Genomic DNA, 18,397 nt, shown 5'->3' with positions numbered 1-18,397 from the left:
ACTTAGTCCACGTCGGCGTACCGGCATCCACACCCAAACACGTTCACCGGGCTGGTATTCCACGAAGCGTCGTCGAAGGTTGTAACGGTGGCTGTCGGTCGTCTGTTGATTCTTGATACGGAGACGCACAAGTTGTCGGGCTTCTTCGGCGCGTTGAAGGTACTCGCTCACATCGAGGTTTTCTTCGTCGGTGACGTTGGGTAACATGGCATCGAGCGTCGTTGCCGGGCTCCTTCCGTAGACCAATTTGTATGGAGATATCTGCGTCGTCTCCTGCACCGCCGTGTTGTATGCGAAGGTCACATACGGAAGAATGGCGTCCCACGTCTTGTGTTCGACATCGACGTACATTGACAGCATGTCGGCTATCGTCTTGTTAAGCCGCTCGGTGAGGCCGTTGGTCTGTGGGTGGTACGCTGTCGTCCGGCGGTGGTTTGTTTGGCTGTATGCCAAGATCGCTTGAGTTAAGTCGGCAGTGAATGCCGTTTTTCTGTCGGTGATAAGGACTTCCGGGGCGCCGTGACGTAGGACGATATTTTCGACGAAGAACTTAGCTACCTCGGATGCACTGCCTTTTGGCAGGGCTTTTGTCTCGGCGTAGCGGGTGAGGTAGTCGGTAGCTACCACGATCCACTTGTTTCCGAAAGCCGACGTCGGGAACGGCCCCAGTAGGTCCATACCAATCTGCTGGAAAGGTCGGCAAGGTGGATCAATTGGCTGCAGAAGCCCCGCTGGCTTGTCGGCGGTGTCTTGCGTCGCTGACAGTCCCGGCATGTTCTCACATAACGAGTGACGTCGGTGGTAAGACGTGGCCAGTAGTACCTTTCTTGTATCCTCGCGAGCGTGCGAGACACACCGAGGTGCCCTGCCGTCGGATCGTCGTGCAGGGCCTGCAGGAGTTCTGGTCGCAGAGCTGAAGGCACCACAAGGAGGTACTTAGCTCGAAGCGGTGAAAAGTTTTTCTTTTGTAGAAGACCATTTCGTAGAAAGAACGATGCAAGTGCGCGCTTGAATACCTTCAGGACTTCGGCGGTCCTGCCTTCGAGGTATTCTATTAGGGCCTTAAGTTCCGGGTCGGCCCTCTGTCGTTCAGCGAAGTCGTCGGTAGTTATCGTTCCTAAGAAGAAGTCGTCATCCGGGTCGTCGGGTAGCGGTTGGTCGACAGGCGCACGAGAGAGACAGTCGGCGTCGGAGTGTTTTTTGCCGGACTTGTAAATTACAGTAATGTCATATTCTTGAAGTCTCAGGCTCCACCGTGCGAGGCGACCTGAAGGGTCCTTCAAGGTGGCTAGCCAACACAATACGTGGTGGTCGCTCACAACTTTGAAGGGCCTGCCGTAGAGGTAGGGGCGAAATTTCGACGTAGCCCAGATGATGGCGAGGCACTCCTTTTCTGTTGTGGAATAATTAGCTTCTGCTTTGGATAGCGATCGGCTGGCGTAACTAATAACCCTTTCAAGTCCGTCAGCCCTCTGCACAAGAACGGCGCCAAGACCTACGCTGCTTGTGTCAGTATGTATTTCTGTCTCGGCGAATTCGTCGAAATCGGCAAGTAACGGAGGCGTCTGGAGGCGATGTTTAAGCTCCTGGAAAGCGTGTTCCTGTGGCGTTTCCCACTTGAACTCCACGTCAGCCTTGGTAAGGTTAGTAAGAGTATCGGCGATGCGGGCGAAGTTTTTCACGAATCGCCTATAATAGGCGCACAGGCCCAGAAATCGGCGCACGGCTTTTTTGTCAGTGGGCGGCGGGAAGTCGGCGATGGCGGCTGTTTTCCGTGGATCGGGACGAACTCCAGACTTGCTGATAACGTGCCCCAGAAACAAGAGCTCCTCATACGCAAATCTGCACTTTTCTGGCTTCAGTGTGAGCCCGGAACTCTTGATGGCTTGAAGTACAGCTTCAAGGCGTCGAAGATGCTCGTCGAAACTCGAGGAAAACACGACGACGTCGTCCAAGTACACAAGGCAAGTCTGCCACTTCAATCCTGCCAGTACTGTATCCATAACGCGTTGAAAAGTTGCAGGCACTGAGCAAAGGCCGAAGGGCATCACCTTAAACTCGAAGAGGCCGTCTGGTGTTATAAACGCCGTCTTCTCTCGGTCTCTTTCGTCGACTTCGATTTGCCAATAGCCAGTCTTGAGGTCCATTGACGAAAAGTACTTGGCGTTATGGAGCCGATCAAGTGCGTCGTCTATTCGTGGGAGTGGATACACGTCCTTTCTTGTGATTTTGTTCAGGCGGCGATAATCGACGCAGAAACGTAGGGTCCCATCCTTTTTCTTCACTAACACCACGGGGGATGCCCATGGACTCTTGGACGGCTGGATAATGTCATCCCGCAGCATTTCATCAACCTGTCTCTTCATGGCCTCACGTTCTCGCGTCAAAACCCTGTACGGACTCTGATGGAGTGGTCTAGCATTTTCTTCGGTTATGATGCGATGTTTCGTGATTGGGGTCTGCCGAATTTTCGATGACGACGAAAAGCAATCTTCGTATTGCAGGAGCAGGGCCTTGAGCTGTTCTTGCTTATCGTTCGGAAGTCTGGGATTGACGTCGAAAGCTATGGGAGGGGCTTGGTTTCTCTGAGCAGGTTCCGCAGAATCAGCGAGGGTGAATGCATTGGTGGCTTCGATAATTTCTTCGATGTATGCGACCGTTGTTCCTTTGTTCACATGTTTGTACTCATTGCTGAAATTTGTGAGCATAACCATTGCTTTGCCTCCCCGCAGCTCTGCAATTCCTCTTGCGACGCAAATATTTCGGGTGACCAGCAGATGCTGACTGCCTTCAATGACGCCTTCCAAGTCAGGTGGTTTAGGAGCGCCGACTGACATAATGACGCTTGAGCGAGGCGGAATGGTGACTTGTTCTTCCAGCACATTCAAGGCATGGTGTCCTGACGGCGTGCGCGGCGGTAGTGCTTCTTCTGTGGATAATGTTATCGACTTTGTTTTTAGGATGATGACAGCACCATGGAGGCATAAGAAGTCCATGCCAAGGATGACATCTCTCGAGCAACGCTGTAGAACTACGAAGTCTGTAGGATAAATACGGCCGTTAATGGTGACTCTCGCTGTGCAGATTCCTGCAGGCGTTATGAGATGACCTCCGGCTGTGCGGATTTCAGGGCCTTTCCAAGCTGTCCTAACTTTCTTCAACTTCGCGACGAACGACCCACTGATGACAGAATAGTCAGCTCCAGTATCGACGAGAGCGGTCACACTGTGGCCGTCGATAAGAACGTCGAGGTCGCTAGTTCGCCGTCTCGCATTACAGTTAGGGCGTGGCGTCGGGTCACGGCTGCGTCGGCTTGTTCCGCTGCTTCCATGTTGCGTCGTTAGGCCACCTTCGGTAAGTGAGCTTTCGCCGTCAGGGCTTTGCCTGGTTGGCGTTGTGTTCGGAAAGCTCCGTCGCGGCGTCGTCGTCGTCGGAGGATCTTCGGTAGTTCGTCGCACAGCAACCGCACCTCCACCGGTTGCTGCCCTTAGTTTCCCAGATACGGGCTAGGAGACCGGCCCCGCGTTGGGCCGGAGTACTGCCGGGGGTGCGGTGACATGCGGCGGCGGGGCGACGGCGAACGGGAAGGACTTCGGGGTGTCCATTGAGTTCCTGTCAGGTAGTCGGCGATGTCACGTGGCCGTTCCCCTGGCTGCGGACGTGGTGCATTGATGGCGAAGCCACGCAGTCCCATCTGTCGGTACTGGCAACGGCGGTAAGTGTGCCCGGCCTCGCCGCAGTGGTAGCACAGTGGGCGGTGGTCAGGGGTGCGCCAAACGTCGGTTTTCCACGGCGCACTGCGCTGGCCCGCTGGTGAACGGTAGGTCGTCGGTGGGGGTGGTGGCGGCAGTGGTGTTTGGCGACGGAAGTGCGACGGGGCGGCGTTTTGGCGTGAACGGGGAGGAGCGTTGTGGCGCACTGCAGCGACGTAGCTCATAGTTTCTGGTTCGGGCAGCGGTGTTTGGGGAATTCGAAGTGATTGCCGAACTTCTTCTCGCACAATGTCGGCGATCGAATCCACTTGAGGGTGCGCCGAAGGCAACAGTTTGCGCAGCTCTTCCCACACGATCGCTCGGATCGTTTCACGCAGGTTTTCGGGGTCACTGGCTTGAGCAGCAGCGCATTCTGGAGTCAAGCGACGATTATACTGTCTGGTGCGCATGTCAAGGGTTTTTTCGATGGTGGTCGCCTCGGATACAAATTCTTGGACGGTGTTCGGTGGATTCCTCATTAGTCCCACGAAGAGCTCCTGTTTGACCCCTCGCATGAGGAAACGAACTTTCTTCTCCTCAGGCATGTCCGGGTCAGCGTGACGAAATAGGCGGGTCATCTCCTCTGTGAAAATTCCAACCTTCTCATTTGGTAGCTGAACCCGGGTCTCTAGTAGAGCAGCGGCCCTTTCTTTGCGAGCGACGCTCACGAACGTTTGCAGGAATGCGCTGCAGAAAACATCCCACGTTCGGAGCGTGGACTCCCGATTTTCGAGCCAGGTCCTTGCGGTGTCTTCTAAATAGAAGAACACACGACGCAGCTTTTCGTCATGGTCCCAGTGGTTGAGGGTGGCCACACGGTCGTATATTTCTAGCCAGGACTCCGGGTCTTCGAACGATGACCCATGGAAAATTGGTGGTTCCCTGGGTTGATGCATGACCATCGTGGGCTGGGACGCTGCGGTTGTCATTGTCGCTGCAGTCGCGGTCATGGCCTTGGTCTTCCGCGCCTTGTCTTGTAGAAGCCCGTACTCCGGTGGTAGCCCTTGCTGTCGACGGCTTGTTCGCTGCTCTTGGTTGGCATCGGTGTCTTCTCCGCGACGTGGGCTGGGTTCACGGCTTGACGGGGGCGTCGAGTACATGAACGAAGCAGCACCTCCACCAAATGTCACGGGGTAGTGACGTGGCCGAAGACAGGAGACTTCGGGTTGGGATTTAACTGTTTATTTGGGCGAACCTGTGCCCGGTAAACGGAAAGTCCAATTACAGCAGCAGTCTCGCACAGATAGCAGTCTCGGACTGATAGCGGCGAACGGAGCATCGGCCTTTGATCAACAACTGACTAGCGGCGAAGCGCGTCGGCATTTTATACTCTTGCCGTCGAATGTTCTAGTGTTATCGCTGGCGGTGGCGTAGGTTCCAGAACAATCTGTACCGTTCGTACAGTGGGCGTGATCTTATCGAAATGATCTACTACAGTCTGGAACCTTCTCGAAAACTGCAGGCGCGGTTTGCGCTGAGAATCGTGTGGTGTTTTGGGACGATAACAAAAACTTGGGAAATGGAACGTGGCAATATAGATAAAACAATAAGGCTAAGAAAACAAACAAGAACACAACAGAATTTAACAGAATAGTAACTGTAGAATGCAAGAGTACAAAAACACCTCAATAAACACAAAAAAGAATACAATTTCAAGGAGACAATTTATCAAATTGAACAAGATTATGCAATAAATTCGAATGAATAATAAAAAGTATTGAATATACGGTTGCTAACTTGCTACTGCAAATATTTTTCAAACAAGGAAAGCGAGAGTTGTGTTACAATATTGTCGGGGAGGTTATTGCAATAAACAATAGTTCTAGAGAAAAATGAGTATTTAAAGCAGTTATTTCGTGCAAGTAAAGGGGTTGTCGTGAAAGAATGTCTTTGCCTGGTTTCGTAACCCTGAGAATAAGCGATAATGGGAGAGGAGTCTATGTTATAATGCTCTTTAACTATTTGGTAAAATAATTTTTGCTGGCAAATTCTCCCCCTATTGCTAACTGAGGGCAACCCAGATCGTTTGACGAGTTTAGTAATTGATGGAATGATCAAATGAGTTATATAAGTAACAAACTACTTTTTTTCTATTCTTCTGAGTTTGCTGATAATTGTTTTGGTGTATGGGTCCCAAATTGGCACGGCATATTCAAGCATAGGAGATATAATGGACTGTATGCAAGGAAATGAACAGAAGGAGTTGTTGATTTTAAGGATCGTCTTAAAAAGAATAATTTATGCAATGCCTTATTCGTAACAACATCTATGTGTTCTGACCGTGATAAATTATTTGTGAACCAAAGACACCGGTATTTATACTCATCGACCTCCGAGAGGGTGTTTCCGTTTGGCCCGTAAGGAAAAAAAGGTGGTTTCTTTTTGTAAGTTATTCGCATAAAGACCGTCTTGTTGTAATTAATAGCCATTTGCCACTCACCACACCATGATATGATTCTTTGAAAGTTTTCATTTAATTTATTCTGATCCTCGATTGACCTGTTTCATAAATCACGCAGTCGTCTGCATAAAGTTGAATCTTAACATTATTATCAGTGGTGATGTCATTTATAAATATCAAAAATATTAGAGGCCCAAGCACGGACCCCTGAGGTACACTAGAAACAACATCAACTCGACCTGAGCAGGTATCATTTAGAGAAACGTACTGGCAACGGTTCATCAGGTAAGCTCTAATCCATGCCAGAAGAGTATTATTTGTTATATTAAAACCTAGTTTGTGAAATTATTTATTATGCGATACTTTATCAAAGGCCTTACTAAAATCCATGCATATAGCGTCCTTTGTTTATAACTTCGGCAAAATCATGCGTAATTCGGACTAACTGTGTACCCACGTCTAAAGCCATGTTGTGCATCTGTTACAACTTCATACTTTTCAAAAAATTCTGTATGTTTAAAAATATGTGCTCAAAGATTTTACATGAAGTAGATGTCAATGAAATCGGCCGATAATTTGTGATGTTGCATATATCACCAGATTTAAAGAGTGGTTTGATTCTCGCGGTTTTCCAGTCCTCCGGCAACGAACCATCAGCGAGAGATTTTTTGAACAATACCAGTAAATACTTCGCACACCACTCTGCATATCTGGATAAACTTTTATCTTATCTCAGCGATACAGGCAAAATGCTCACCATACTAGCTGATACGAACACTCCTATGATGGCAAAAAATGCATAAATTGATTTGCACTTTTACACACGCTCAAATATTAACCTTGCTAACATAGGTGACTATCGCTGGTGCCACCCATTACATGTTTTGGGTGATAGCTTTTTTTGTCGTACAGAAACAGAACGAACATACCACAAACACAGAGTGCAGACAAACAACTATTTTATTTACAGGCACTTTTCTCACACATATGAAACATGGAAAGCTTCAAAAGAAAACGAAAACCTGAGGCCTGAAAACTGGTCCGAAGCTCTGTGCATTTGCCATCTTTTTTTAGCTGGTGTAGAGCGCCAAGATACAAGTGGAAAAGATGAAGAACAGCGAATTCTCTTTGCGCCTGGGGCTTATAAGCGATTAAAGCCAATAACGCTAAAAACAATGGTTAAAGTGATGAATGGGTTTCACATGAGCTAAAAAAGACTCCTAATGTGCAGAACATCGAACTGGTTTTCTTGGCTTCTCAAAAACTCATTGAAATGTGTCAAAGGGTAAACGGGAGCAAGAAAACAAGCCAGAGTAATATTTGCGACATCAACTACGTTAGAAAGTTTGTGGATTGCAATAAGGAAGTAGTTTCCAACATTCTCTGGACATGCAGTAGGAGGTATACGGACCGACAGAATGATGTTTAAACACAAGATTAAAAGAGAATCGAAATAACTCAACTAATCGCACACCCGGGCCATCTAAACACGTGTATCGCAGTGTCAGTGTATGCCGCTTTTTGAAAAAATCACTTGTCACAGGTTGATGACAAAATGTAGCAAGTCATAACCAAATCTTATGTTGAATTCCAATGGCAGAGTGAAGGCGAAGGCGGGAAGGCGAAGGCGGGAGTCAATGAGAGAGTCGAAGTGTATTCAGAGCAGAAGTGGCTCCGAGGAGCTGGAAATGTTGCTCCGCCGAAATCGGCGAAGTGGACCAGAACTTGGCGTGGCACACTCCTTTCAACGCGTTCACCCGCTTGGTAGCGCCACCGCTGTCGCGCATTTTTGTTTTTTTCCGACAGCTCTAAGTAAAAAAGCTGCAGTTCTTGCATGAACCGTTTTACGAATCGTGTCACCGACAATAAAACTACTATGTACGAGTGGTAAATTGACAGAATTTGAAAGCGGAATTAGCGGAATGGAATGTCTACACGCAAGATATTCTGGGCAACTCTACAGTTCTTCTTCCTCTTCGCTTCTATACTTGCTCTGGTGGTGCGGATTGTGTTTCAATCGCGGATTTGGCGGCATTGCATTACGCCAGAGTAAAGTCCTCCCTCACAGAGTCCATAGGTTGTTCTGACTCTGCCACTGGAATTCAACATCACATGATGACACAGGCACATGCCCACGTATGTATTGGCACACCATCTATTATTCTCTTTTCAAATGAAATTCCCTTCTTGAAAACAGCTAAACTTTGCCATAAGTATGCTAATGTGAATGTTTCTATCTTGCCTCATATTTTCTTGCAATGCTTTCCATTGTGTTCCTGGAAATAAAATAGTTCTAGTCTGTGTTGGTGGGCCAGTCCCTGCACGATACAAAGCACAAACACCCAAGATACAACACCAACTAGCCCCTGTAGCTGCTCTACTTGCGACCGCCGGTGTCCTGTCAGTTGTGATCACCTCCTCAATCTTTGTTTTCTTCCCCGCTCTAGGAAACACATTTTCTTATCACTTCATTGATGCTCGCCCCTTTTCACTCAGTTAATAGTGAAATTGGTGCCATGTATTCGAGGATCAAGGAGAAAGCGTAGTCTCTTCCACTTCTGTTCGAGTCTGCTTTATTATTACAACAATGCATAATTAGGACTTGAATGTAAACATTTGGCAGAAGCTGTCTGGTTGGGTATGAAACTGGAAAATTATTTAGACTCCAATCAAAAGTTTTGAAGAAACCTGACCTTTCAAAACCGATCTGGTTCCTTCCTCAGGGGTGACTGCAGGACTACGTAGCAACGGTGTCTTCAAAGCACTCGCGCGGCGGATAATGACCCCCTCTTTCTCGCTTTTGCAGTGGAGCGCAGTCCACGTGTATACACTGGGGGAAGGGCTCCGAGAGAGCGGTCGACGTTATGGGCTGTCCTCTGTATGTGCCACAACTCGAGTAGTAACCTCCTCCACCAGTTCGGCTCTCTTTCAAGGATGGCCCTTGCTTTGAAATTTATTCGGTGATCCAACGTCTCAGCATGTTCGGTGACTGCGCTGCGCTCTTTGTAGAGCTTCTGCACATCTTTGTCGTGTTGCTTCAGTTGCTCCAATAGGTTTTGTGTCTCGCCAATATACGAAGAAGGGCACTCGGCACATGGAATTTTGTAAACGACACAGCGGGTCCTGTCCATTGTTGGCCGGTCTTTCAGGCAGGGGAGGAGGCTGCCCAGCGTACATGAAGGCACATGTGCGATGCGAACCCTTTCCTTCTTGAAGATCTGCGCCAACATCTCACGGGCTCACTGAACGTATGGGACCGGTACGCATTTCGGGGGGCTGCCAATTAAGGTTGATTGGGGTTTTCATATCCTTTGTTGCTCTGCGCGGCGGGTGGCGGCTCGAATGAAGTTTTTTGGGTATCTGTTTTTTCTGAGGTCCGCAATTACGTGGGCCTCTTCTTTCTTTCGCTCTGTGCCATTGGAGCATAAGTTCACAAATGTGCCAGTGCCCTTAGCTGTCTCCTCTGCCCATTCTGCGCTTGAGGGGGACGCAAGCGTAAGTGAAAAGCCTCCTTTGGCAGTTGATGAGCTCTGCCGTCTACTGGAGTTCTGCCTGTCCAGTGCGTACTTCTCCTACAACGGAACTATTTTCAGGCAGAACAGTGGAACCGCGATGGGAGCTTCCATCTCAGTCACGATGGCAAACCTGACCATAGAGTACATAGCAGAGAAAGCACACAGCTTCGTCCCACCACGACCCAAGCTTTTTCTCCGTTATATGGACGATTGCTTTTGCGTGATGAAGACGTCTTATATCAGCACCTAAAATCCGTCCACCAAGCCGTACAATTCACGACCCCGTCCGAAAGACCGGCCAACAATGCATGAACAGGACCCCCGGTGTCGTTTACGAAATTCCGTCCGCCGAGTGCCCTTCTTCGCATATTGGCGAGACTAAAAACCTATCGAAACGACTCAAACAACACGCCAACGACGTGCAGCTCTACAAAGTGCGCAGCGCAGTCGCCAAGCATGCCGAGACGTTGGACCACCGGCAATTTCGAAGCAACGACCATCCTTGAAAACGAGACGAGAGAGGAGAAGGTTACTACTCGAGTCGTGGCATATAAAGCGAGCGGCCCGAAACATCAACCACTCTCTCGGAACCCTTCGGACTGTGCTTCACGGCAAAACGAGAAAGAGAGAGGGGGGTCATTCACCACCCCGCGAGTGCACTGCTGCGTAGTCCAGGCACTGCGACGTGCTCCCTAACGGGCTGCAGAAATTAGGTGGTTTTCTCCTCTTCTAACCACAACCACTACCATCACCACGTAGTCCCAGTTTCCCCTGAGGCAGGAACTAAGTCGGTTCCGAAACGTCGGGTTTCTTCAAAACTTTTGGTTGGAGTCTAAATCATATCACATAATCGAGACGTACTTTTGAGATAGAACGGTGCATTCAGAGAAAAGAAGGCACCAGACCTCTGCAGCACACCCTGCGTTTTGTTTGGGCAGCTCACGAACCGCACATGCGCGCAGCCTCGTAGAACACATATTGCTTTGGTTACAGCTAGGCAAAGTAAGCAGCCTACTTGTAGTAGATGGTCGTTGCCGCATCCTTGTGAGGTACGCTGATGATACACAGCGCCCGAATGCTCATTGTGTGGTGCAGCCTTGAAGCAACGCCCCTCGCTACGCCGGCCTCTCCACAACCAACGCCTCCTCTAGATATATGCCTGAGGAATGGCTCGCGCTCCCAGCAGAGTTGGCCTGCCCAACGCCTCCTCTAAACAATGCCTGGGGAATGGCTCGCGCTCCCAGCGGAGTTGGCCTGCTTTCAGTTTTGAGCAAGCGCCGCGCGGTGGCGCTCGCGACCGAGACTATAATGTTCTGTAAAGGGCTTCACCCTATAATTCAGGATGATGGCGCAGAGTTTTTCAAAGCACTGGGATTTAGGGACAGCGAGGGCAAAATAGACTTTAAGCGGGTAGACTTAACTAGAAGGAGGTTATCTGATTGGTGGCTAAAGTCAAGGCACGAGTGAAAATTAAACCCTTCACTGCGAAGTACGAATCCTCAAACTCACTTTTTGAAGCAAAAAATAAATGGAGTTTTAAGTTCATTAAGTATTACGGCTTAGTGGCGCTAGCCACCGCCCGATCGAAAGGGTACAGCTATATCTATCTATCCATCCATCCATTCATTATCATCACAGCGGGCGCAACGTTTCTAGACTAGTCTAAAAACATTGAGCGGGCGGTACCAGCTAGAGGTATAGTGCCTAGAATATACTATATTTCAAGTATTTTCTAGCCAGTATATTTCTAGACACTACCAGAGGTGTGCGCCGAAGCCGGGGCCTCCGTGGCCGAGGCGATTTTGACCGGCGGCGGCGTGGGGGTCGTCCCAACGTTACTAGAATAGGTAGTAACGTTGGGTCGTCCAGAGTCGGCGGCAGCGGCGTTGTCGGCGCACGCCGGTTTGTTCATCGGTGGCGGCGTGCGGCCAATTTTCGTCGGCGGCGTCGGCGGCACAGAAACCGAAACTGAAAATTCAAAAGGCTCTCCTGCCACAGGTTTCTGAATTCGTTGAAATTCAGTGATTTTCATCCAAATAGCATAAATGACACTACACAGATGTGTCAACATCGCGATGAATGCAAAGCGTTTTGTAAAATAGTTTTTATTTGACATTCATAAAAAAATAACGCGTATTTCAATCTATGTCCATGTTCTACCGTAAATGTGCAGCACTTTGCTTTTTTTTAATTTACGATGGAGCAGTTTGTTGCTGTTGTTGGCTATGTCATACTTTATGAAACCTTCTTTCATTGAACAATGAGCGTCACGTCACTCATTTTGCTTTTTCCGAATCCGATCTTACTTTTACACTGTACGCTGCACAAAAAAGAAGCACCTCTGCTTCGAGTTTTCTTATTGCGATTGCATGAAACCGCTTTTTTGAGTATCTGTCTTGCTTTGAATGTAACTTTCCTTCAAACGAATCAAAATACCTACTTTTCACAATGTGAGAATCTTCTATGCAGCGGTATAGGATGCGGAAGGAAACAAATCTGCGCATTTACTCAACTAGTTCTCAGCACGGTGTTCAATGAATGAAGTGTAGACATGGGCGTGGGCGAGGCTGGTGGTGCAACACGGGCACTTGAACCCTTCAAGCTCCACCAGCACTTGCTACCCACTCTAGCGACACCAACACGACCCGCTCCCTCAGTCGTGATGCAAGCTGAAAGAAGGGTTTGCATCCCCCCAAGACCTGTCGATGGTCTTATGTGCAGATGAAATCAAATGCAATATTTGCTCAGATACACAGCCCATGCTGGTCACAAGCTCGGCGTCCGTTGACCACGCCTGCAGAGAACGTTGACTCCCCGACCCCTTTCACAAATAAGAATGCTTGATAAGTATGTATAAAACATTCAACTTTTCAATGCTTTTTTGTAGCGCGTAAACGTGCTCAATACCCATCAGATGTGTGAGACAATCGAAATAGCAACTGCCACTCTCGACTTGTTCCGTAAAAGACTCGATAGAAGAATGCAATTACGAGTGCCGGGAACCTATCTTCGTTTGTATATTTGATTTCTAGGCATGATTCAAATTCTTATATAAACAAAAATAAAACCTGCAACATATTAAAACAAAATGGCTGCTATTGCAAAATGTGTGTCCCCCTTCGTGATTTTTTTAGACTTACGCCTCTGCAAGCCACATCTGGTGTCACAAACTTGCAAGTGTTCCCCCTCCTCCCCACGACATCTCCCAATATCCCCCCTCCCCAATAAAAAGGCACCAATGTAGGCCTCCGTAGGCCTCCATGATTGCCTACTGGCGTGCGGCGGGCCATTTCGGTTGCTAGGACCAACAGTACCGATTTCGACATGCTTTACTGAAGGCGCTGAAGGATCAAGAAAAGGCCAATATTTGTAAATTTCTTGAGAGTTCAGTGATAGTTTCTTTGTGAATACCGTGGATTATTGAACCTCACTTTGAGTGTAATCCTCAAATAAAAAAAATGGTTTCATCCTGTGTCACTGCAGAGTCAGAAGCCATCACATGTGCAGGCATCATTATGCTTCTATATAACATTGCTAAGATTCAGTACATTTGTACAAATAATTCTCGTTAATTGAACATCTTGAGTATAATCCTTGCTTGGGTTAGTATGTGTGAAACATAAATTTGAGTTTCAAAAATTCTCATTGTGGGTTTCTGCAGCAAAGACACATTGATTGAAACTGATGACTTCGGAGCTATGGCAGAGGTAACATTCGTTATGTTTTTTTCGGTTACGGTAACGGTAACCTTTTTTATTTATTTATATAACGTGGAGCCGTGAAACGTCCCTCTTTTTCTTCTTAGATAAACGAGTGAGGTATTTAGTTACTTTTTACTGTAACGAATACATCACTAAACAGACTTACAGGAGTGATGTCGGCCCACACCGTCAGTTGTTGTTGCGGTCTATAGGCTGGCTGTAAACATTATATGGATATATTCCTTTCATCCAGCACGTGATAGTGAAGGTTTTCTCCACCATTCATAATCTCGACCTTTGAAGAATACACAACAGCTCCTTAATGATATGCAGATTATCCCACTGAAGCGTGACTTCGTTTCGTTAAAGTTTACAGTCAACGTGAGTCTGTCGTCACGCCGTATGTTTTAGGTAGAAATTTAGTCTACTCAAAATACCCGAAGACGCCGATCCACCTTGCAACGCGCGGCTACCCGCTGACGGTTATTTATGAAAATAGCATCCACAGTGGAACCTGTCGTATCTGCTGAAATTTTATCGCAACATTATTATACTGCCACGCTCGCTTGTATTTTTATGTCACTGTCTTGCGCAAAGGCACTGCCGTAGTGGTTCAGTAGCTAAGGTACTCGGCTGCTGCCCGCAGGTCACGGGATCAAGTCCACCTGCGGCTGCATTGTTTTCGATAGAGGCGAAAATGCTGTAGGTCCATGTGCTGCGATTTGGGTGCATGTGAAGGAACCCCAGGTTGTCAAAATTTCTGGAGTCCTTCACTATACGGCATCTCTCATAATCATGTGGTGGTTTTGAAACGTTAAACACCACATATTAATCAATTGCCTTGCGCAAAGGACGCTTGGCTGTCTGCGAAAACTTTAGATTATTTTAGAATCTTTGATAAGCTTGAGGCACCTACGATATGGATGCTACGTGTATAAATGACGACGTACCTTCGCGCAGATCATATTACCGCATCGACCAATGCTCTGATTACCGCTATCTGTGTAAAGCACGAATTTCTAGTACTTTGCACTTTCCTATGCACATGTTCACTCAATAAAAAGTGTCGTCTTGAGCAACCCACGTACCATCTTTTTTGACGTCGCAACCACGTGGCAATACCGTAAGTGAAATGAGAACGCTGAAATGATCGATACGAAACAGTGAGATGGGGCGTAAGTGCACGCCCAAGTCTATTTGAGATGCGTATACCACAAGCTATTTTCTTCTATAGAACCAATATGATGCGGATTTGTTAAAAAACTGGGAAGTTGAATGTCAAGAAAGAAAGAACACGAACTTGGAAAGAGACAGTGGAGACGAAAAGTGATAGGTATTGACGTAAAATTTGATCGGTCATTCCACGCCAAACATCCAAGGCGTTTTTGCGACTATCTCAGGTGTATTCGAAAAATGTCGGGCTGATTTACTCTATTGAAAGCAGTCTATTGCGAAAATGTTTTGCAGAGAAAAATGTTTTTGGTCACCTATATGTGACCGAAATTCCGGCAATAAGCTGGGCCCTACATCGAGTCTTAAGATAAAAGAATATTCACTGAGTGAGTCTATGTGGGCTCCATTTATTTTGCCGACCTGGGGTTCCAAATATTTAAAACCTCCCACGATGGCATGCCTTGTTGTCGTATTGACGATCCGGCTTGTAAAACCGAAAATTTTATTTTTCAAATTATAAGACTGTTCATATTTCCCCCCTCCCCGGAACTCGGTCTAGAGTTGGTCCTTTGACAAAAACCACTCTTATATCTTGAAAGAATGCTTGGATATCAACTATTCATATCTCTCATTTAAGATGTGGAAATGAAATGACCATCACTAAATGACTGATGAGGTGAAATATTAACATTAAAAAGCATAATAAACTTGACTAAAAAGCTAATTCTACAAAAACAATGTAACCTGAACTAATGATGTCACCACATATCTAAAACCTCATGAATGTATATTGCATACCTGCAAAGTGCAGTTATTCAAGCGCTTTTTGCACTGAAATTTGGTCACGGAGTTAATCCCGTTCACGGTGGTGCTATTTTTAATTTTAACGGTTGAATATCTAACGAAGCATTAGGAAATTCTTTGCATGAAAGACGTATTTTTTTGTGATGTAATTGAGCATTGTATACATTGTGCTGACACGAAGTTTAATGCAGGTGATCTGTTTATAGAGTACACCGTTCGGTGACTTCGGTAAAATAGAAACAGCAATTTATGTTAATTCATGCTACAAAACTCACGTGACCTGCTCCCAGAGAACAGAAGAATGCATAACGAAGGGCGTTACTAACGAACGGAGACTTTAATGTGTTTTCTGTAGTCCAATCTACAAACGTTCGTATTAAACGAGCATGACGCGGTACGAAGGCATGGAATTGGGTTCTGCAGCATGTTGTGACGCATGTGCCACTTCAGGTCACCTTTATTACGTGACATTGGAATCCACACTGAGCTTGATCTATGATTATAATCATATGGTGGTTTTGGGACGTTAAACCCCACATATCAATCAATTGATCTATGATTATGTACCTAATCAACGGAGAATGAGTGCTAAGCTCCGGTTTCATTATTAATGTGGCTTCAAAGGCGAGAAAGCAGCACGATTCGCGAGCAATCGAGCACCCGTTCTCTCTCTCTATTGCGTTGAACTGTTGTTGTTGTTGTTGTTCTTTTCCTGTGCAAATGGCTCGTACCCAAAGAAGGGGATTGGCCGATTATAAGGTGAATTTGCCCTAAACTTTCAGCATTGCGTCATTCCTACAATTTTTTTTTGTAACTTAATTTTGATTTGAAATACCGATATCAAGTTTGCTAAAAAATAATAAGAAAATTAGTGAGACAGCAATTTAGCAAGAAAATCGTTTAGTCGCAGTGATGTATTCTTGAACGGCGAATAAAACATCCCTGTGGCTGAAACCCAGTGTAGAGGCTCCAAATGAAAGAAGATCAGGTTGTGATAGTTGCAAGCCCAGTCTTTGAAGAGGTGGTGCTAGTATGCTTTGCCTGAATAAATCGAAACGGCGACAATGTAATAAAAAATGACTGATCGTTTCCTCTTGATTACAGTAAATGCACATAGGGGAATTCAATATGCCTGATCTATGCAAGTAAAAATTGAGGGAGGTAACGCGGCAACGAAATTTCGTGATGACAACTTCCATCATCCTTGATTTAATCAGTTCACTGCGCCAGGGAAATAACAAGTGTTTGTACTCTGGAGAAGCCGTCAGTGCAGGGTCAGATAAATTTTGCCTGATTTTAAGTGTGCGAAATCGCGCCACCGTAATTGTATACTGTATGAGGGAAAATAGGAATAATTGGTGTCGAAAGGGATGCCTTCGCAAGAGAATCAGCTACAATTCTACAAAAACAATGTGGGAATGGCCATAGGTATGTGCGTACGTGGTTGCAGCTCCACATTTCCAAGTCGTACGACTCGGACTGCCCTGCCAACAGCCCCTATTCTCTTTCTGCTCTGGCAGCCACGGCCGTCACGTTCTTCCAAACCTTCTCCTCCTTCCTACTTCTAAACACTTTTCTCCACTCCCCCTCTCCCTTTAAGCCTCTCCCTTTAAGCGTTGAACTGCTTGTGCCCTCAGATGCCACTTCAGCTTTTTCTTGAATAAATGTGGCAAATGGGAAAGTTGTGAGCGCCAAACAAGACGTTAACAAGAACGAGAGAGACAGGACAGATGCTTGTGAACGTCATGTGGAAGCATTAGTTTGCGCTCGAAATTTCCCGATAGCAATGCGCCATCTGGCTGGATTTCAAGTTTTGTTAAAATGCGGCGATGGCACAGACCATGGGCTTTTGTCATGTCATTTACTACCATTTAAACAGCGGCGGCGTAATTTAGGGTACCATGAAAATTGTGGCTGTCATATTTCAAGAAGGAAGGAGGCAGAAGCGCACCCTTCATGCCGTACGTGATCCTTCACCACTCGCGGAAATAAATTTATTCAAGCTGAAACGTGGTCGAAGAATTCTTTTACCTCTCGGCAATCAGAGAGGCTTTAATTTCTCGAGTCTCTTTATGAGATATTGCTGCCATCTTTTTCCAACAGACCTGCAGTTCTGTTGTACTGACACAACATAGCAACACCCGTGTTTTAGTAGATTTTTTTTCATTCCCATTTAAACACTTTTCCATACATAGTCATCTTTGAATCGCGTAAGAACTTCCTGTCGTCCCTCGGTCGACACTGCAAAAGGCTTGATGGCAAAGTCGTTTTCCAGGCTCAAGTTTCTCGTACCAAATCTTTCGCGCTTTTTGTGCTCTTCAAGGTATGCAGAATGACTTCAAAACGTAACGAGCTCTACACCGTGCCTTCGGGACTGGTATGGGGCAAACATGTTGGGAGTAGTGTCGCAGTGTTTTGCCGTTGTGCTCCGTTCGATGTTCCCTGCGCTCAAGTGGGGTGGACATGCGGCGTGGTTGCGGCACCATTGGTGTCGTGTTTCCCGTGTCTTTTCTTATACACAGTGTTCTGCGAATAAATGCCTCTGTGTAGCCGCTGGTGCCGATGTCACGGATTACGTTTTTCCTTCCTTTGGCAGCTGTGGTGAGAATCGGTGGTTGGATTATCGGTTGTTTATTTATTTTAGTTTTCTCGTTTAGCTAGTTTTCTGTATTATTGCCCAAGAAAGGTGATCTAGGACATTTTTTTTTTTTGTGGGAATGGCCATAGGTATGTGCGTACGTGGTTGCAGCTCCACATTTCCAAGTCGTACGACTCGGATTGCCCTGCCAACAGCCCCTATTCTCTTTCTGCTCTGGCAGCCACGGCCGTCACGTTCTTCCAAACCTTCTCCTCCTTCCTACTTCTAAACACTTTTCTCCACTCCCCCCTCTCCCTTTAAGCCACTGAGCCCTGCTCTCGCAAGGAAAGATAGCGTCTTTTTCCTTTTCTTCAACCACAGATTCATCCATTCAGGGGAAGCTTGCATGCAGTAACTGGTTTGGAAGGCAGGTAAGGTTCGCGGAAACTCACCTCACCCTGAGCTGCCGAGCA

The 18,397-nt window shown here is 46.8% G+C and overlaps 1 protein-coding gene across 12 annotated transcripts in view; it reads right to left on the bottom strand.

Moving 5' to 3' along the window:
* The window catches only part of LOC119167755 (uncharacterized), a 595,822-nt gene that overhangs the window by 555,704 nt on the left and 21,721 nt on the right, over positions 1-18,397 (bottom strand). The window contains exon 1 of one of the 12 annotated variants that reach the window (XM_075865251.1): positions 10,684-11,074. The exons of 10 other annotated variants lie outside the window; for them this stretch is intronic. In XM_075865251.1, the coding sequence (XP_075721366.1) occupies positions 10,684-10,751 (68 nt within the window). In that variant the 5' untranslated portion in view covers positions 10,752-11,074. One more of the 12 variants, XM_075865248.1, reaches the window with a different exon arrangement.

Source organism: Rhipicephalus microplus, chromosome 6 (genome assembly GCF_043290135.1).
Source record: "Rhipicephalus microplus isolate Deutch F79 chromosome 6, USDA_Rmic, whole genome shotgun sequence".
Taxonomy (NCBI): Eukaryota; Metazoa; Arthropoda; class Arachnida; order Ixodida; family Ixodidae; genus Rhipicephalus; species Rhipicephalus microplus.
Note: the sequence above shows the minus strand (reverse complement) of the source record. Positions and strands in the feature narration are given on the sequence as shown.